A 3,679-nucleotide genomic window follows, 5' to 3' on the forward strand; every position below is an offset into this window, starting at 1 on the left:
ACAATCATAATAATTAAAAAGTTGTTTTGCACTTCTATTTCAATACAGAAATTAAAAAATAATACCATTTACTTGCAGTTTAGTATTAGACCGTCTTGTTAGTAAAAAAATTTAACTAATGAAAATCAAACTATTAGTATAGAAATCATAATTCCTTCAACATCAATTCTATCGATGTTAGCAGGTTCCAATTTACATGAGAAAGAAAAATCAATGAAACGCAGTAGTTTGCGAATTATAATCGGGGACAAATAACGTAACATATAGCTAGTGATGTTCAATAAAGAAAAGACAGTAGTAATCGATAAACAAACATTCAAAATGTTACTTGATTGAAAAGGTACACGATCACTAGGATACCGGTCGTCATTTTCCGGCATAAAACTTGGAAACACAAGAAAATAGCAGAACTTCAATTTTATGGTAGCTGATCCAACTAAACTTATATATATAGTAATAGTACTAGGTACTAGATTATGCCTAATAAACTAAATAAGGGTGTCTCATCATAATTTAGTAGGAAGGCCAATAGTTGTCTAGATCCATGCAGTGATCGACGCCCATATACCTATTCCCATGCAAATTCAAGTTACTCATTTCTGCTCCATAACCTACATTCTCAGCACCAAGAGAACTGGTTGTCATCATGCTGGAATTGGCATCAAGTACTTGAGCCATCGTATGAACAGGAGCAGGAGAAGGTTGCATTGGCCTTAAAATGGGTTGTGTTGTGGCTGTTGCTCCTCCTCCTCCAAGGTTCAAATTGAGCCCTGAAATGGTGAATCCTCCTCCTGTCGATGATGATGTAGGGTAGCTCAAGTGGGATTGAATTGGCAGGTTGACACTACTGGTTGATCCACCCCCTCTCAAAACCCTAGCAAGTTCTGCTAACTCAGCACTGTTCATGTAGTTTCTTCCATAAAGGAAATGAGCACCAGGATCTCCCAGTTGCATCATTAGCGGAGGCAAAATATTTGGTTCTATTTCCAAGCTGTATGGATTCACTGCTCTTGCATGGTTGGAAGAAGGGTACTTCTTCGCATTACCACTTTTCTTGAATACCCGGCACACCACCCATTCATCCTGCTGCACGTATGAAAGTGAATGTTATGTTTAATTCATTTCCCCCCTCAAAATGTTGGGTAAGAACTTATTATTCCTCAAAATGGAGTAATTATTATATGGTCTGATACCATTACGTGATCATTATTTATATACATAATCAAGTTTTAATTTATTAAAAAAAATTGATAAACTTAATTATGTATCACATGGAGACGCATAAAGATTGACCGCAACTATAGTGATCTAGCATTATATAACGATTGTCATTAAAATTGCTACCCAATTCTTATGTTGTTCATTGAGTTTTGGCTACATAGAGAGGACATTGCTCTAGTATTAGGTCTCCATTTTCTTTGTCTCTCTAACAAAAAAATAAAACCTTTGGCTCGAAAAATAAGCAATTAGCTGGGAGAAGATATAAGATGGTTTAATGATTAAAAGAAAAAAATCACAATTTTGATTTCATCTAGTAACAAAAATCAATATTTATCAATAAAATAAATAGTTATAGAAGAAAAAATTCAATAATATTATTTTGCAATAAATGACATTAATTTTTTCATTTGAGGAACATGAAGGAGAGAGAAAAAAATGAAGTGATTTGAAACCATTGTCCTAATTAAGGTTAGTGGAAGAAGCAAAACATGTACCCTGTTAGTTCTATAGCTGGATTTTGAGTGAATGCGATATTCATGCATGACCCAGTTGCTTTTTTCTCCTCTGGGAGCTCTGCCTTTGTAGAAAACTAAAGTCTTCTTCATGCCAATCAACTCCGATGTTTCACTGTTGAAGATCTCCTTGTCTTTCCCTGTGGTCTTCCAATACCCGGCGTTAGTTGCTCGATTTGTTCTCACACCCGTTGGGTATTTACGGTCTCTCAGACTGAAGAAGTACCATTCTTTTTCTCCCATCTTTGCCTTCCCTATTTCATGAAAAAATTATAGAATAATTTATTGATGAGAATATATACATTCAAATTATTATATATAGCACGTATATATTATCCATATATCACAAGAAAGACAAACGTCTACCCTAATATATGGAAATATTTAGATTAGTTAGCTTAGCGTGTTATATAACAAAAAATATAATGGATTTGGAATAAGTGTGTCAATCACTTTCCCGTAAAAAAAGATACCAGAATTGGATGCGTGTATTAGGAAGAAACCCTAGAGGCTAGAGATATGTAATTTTTGAAAACTATGGAGATGAAAAGATTGAATGGTAGATTGAAAACAATATGATAAAAAAACATATAATTACATGCATCTACAAGAAAAACCCAAAATCAAATAAATAATGTCTGCAATTATATAGTATCCGTGCATAAAAACGAATTACAAATAAACAGAAGATAAACAACAAAAACACATGTACCTGGCAGCTCCCATGGCTCACATTTGTTGAGATCTACATCAGTTATTGCTCTCCCTGTAAAATTAGAATCCGATATCTTATTTACCAGATAGCATGTGACAAGTTCTTCATCGGTAGGGTGAAATCGAAATCCCGGTGGTAGGGTTTCCTCTTTTGCACGGGTTCCTTCCATTTCTATTTCCGTAGTCCCCTCCTTGACAATTGCTTCCTTTTCCTTCTGTACGACACAAAAAATGGCACGATAGGCATCTTAGGAAAAAGCTTCACAAAATTTTGAACAAAGTTCAAATAAAAGCTCTTCGTTTTATGAATCCACTACTCAAGAGGAGGTAACATGCCCTTTGGAGAAAAATTAATCACACAAAAACTTTCTTAATTCTTCAAGAAGAGGAAGAAAAATACTTGAAAATTATGAACTGTTAGATCAATAAGTTAAGCAGTTGCTTACTTGCATGGAGAAACAAACTCTTCTTGAATCAGGTTTTGATGCTTTATATAAGTTATATGGTTCACTTGGAAACGAAACAATGATTTGAGAGATACTGCAAAGTAGGATAAATTTAAAGAAGATCAATGAGGGGAGAGAGCTTTCTAATTACTACTAATCACCGTGCATGGAGGGTAGGGAATTTAAGTACAAAGGTAACGAAGAAAAACAAGGAGGAGTGTGTTTCTGAAGCTTCCACCAAATGTGGGTCTTCACCTTCAAGTTGCATATAGACCAGTAGCTGTAAATACCAAGAAGGATAGCTATATCGACTTGAATTAGAATGACGATCTTGACCTCGCTACTATATGTATGAAAGATGATAAATGAATAATTTTCTTTGCTGACTGCTTTTACAAAGATAATTTTATAATGAGCAATACCTAATGGAGATAAATAAAAATAATAAATGTGTGAAGTTATTCGATGGTGATGATTTACTCTTGGAAAAATATTAGTAGATAACATAACAAATGTTAGTTAACTCCTACAGAAAAGAAGAAGAAGAGAAAGAATAGATATATAATATGAGGTGATAAAAGAAAGAGAGAAAAAATAAATAAATTTTGATTGATGATTTATTTAATATATAGATATATCTATATATTATCACATTTTACCCTTTCCTCCATGATATAAACATTATTCCTTCCATTTCTTTTTAGTTGTTATTTTTTTAACAAAAATTGCTTTTATTTATTTATAAGTTTAAATTACTTATATATTTATCCAACTATTGAATAATTT

At 33.2% G+C, this 3,679-nt stretch overlaps 1 protein-coding gene across 2 annotated transcripts; it reads right to left on the reverse strand.

The window, feature by feature from the left end:
* Positions 1-298: 298 nt before the first annotated feature.
* Positions 299-3,153, reverse strand: LOC100804931 (NAC domain-containing protein 100). 2 transcript variants are annotated; one of them, XM_006581351.4, is made up of 4 exons: positions 2,894-3,153; positions 2,446-2,662; positions 1,716-1,987; positions 299-1,083 (listed from the first exon to the last, which is right to left on the reverse strand). In XM_006581351.4, the coding sequence occupies exons 1-4, from the start codon at positions 2,897-2,899 to the stop codon at positions 514-516; spliced, it is 1,065 nt and encodes a 354-aa protein (XP_006581414.1). In that variant the 5' UTR covers positions 2,900-3,153; the 3' UTR covers positions 299-513. The 2 variants fall into 2 exon arrangements, with proteins under 2 accessions (XP_006581414.1, XP_003527816.2); XM_003527768.5 differs by having other exon boundaries at positions 299-1,086; positions 2,894-3,152.
* Between the last annotated feature and the right edge of the window lie 526 nt (positions 3,154-3,679).

Source organism: Glycine max, chromosome 6, assembly GCF_000004515.6.
Source record: "Glycine max cultivar Williams 82 chromosome 6, Glycine_max_v4.0, whole genome shotgun sequence".
NCBI lineage: Eukaryota > Viridiplantae > Streptophyta > Magnoliopsida > Fabales > Fabaceae > Glycine > Glycine max.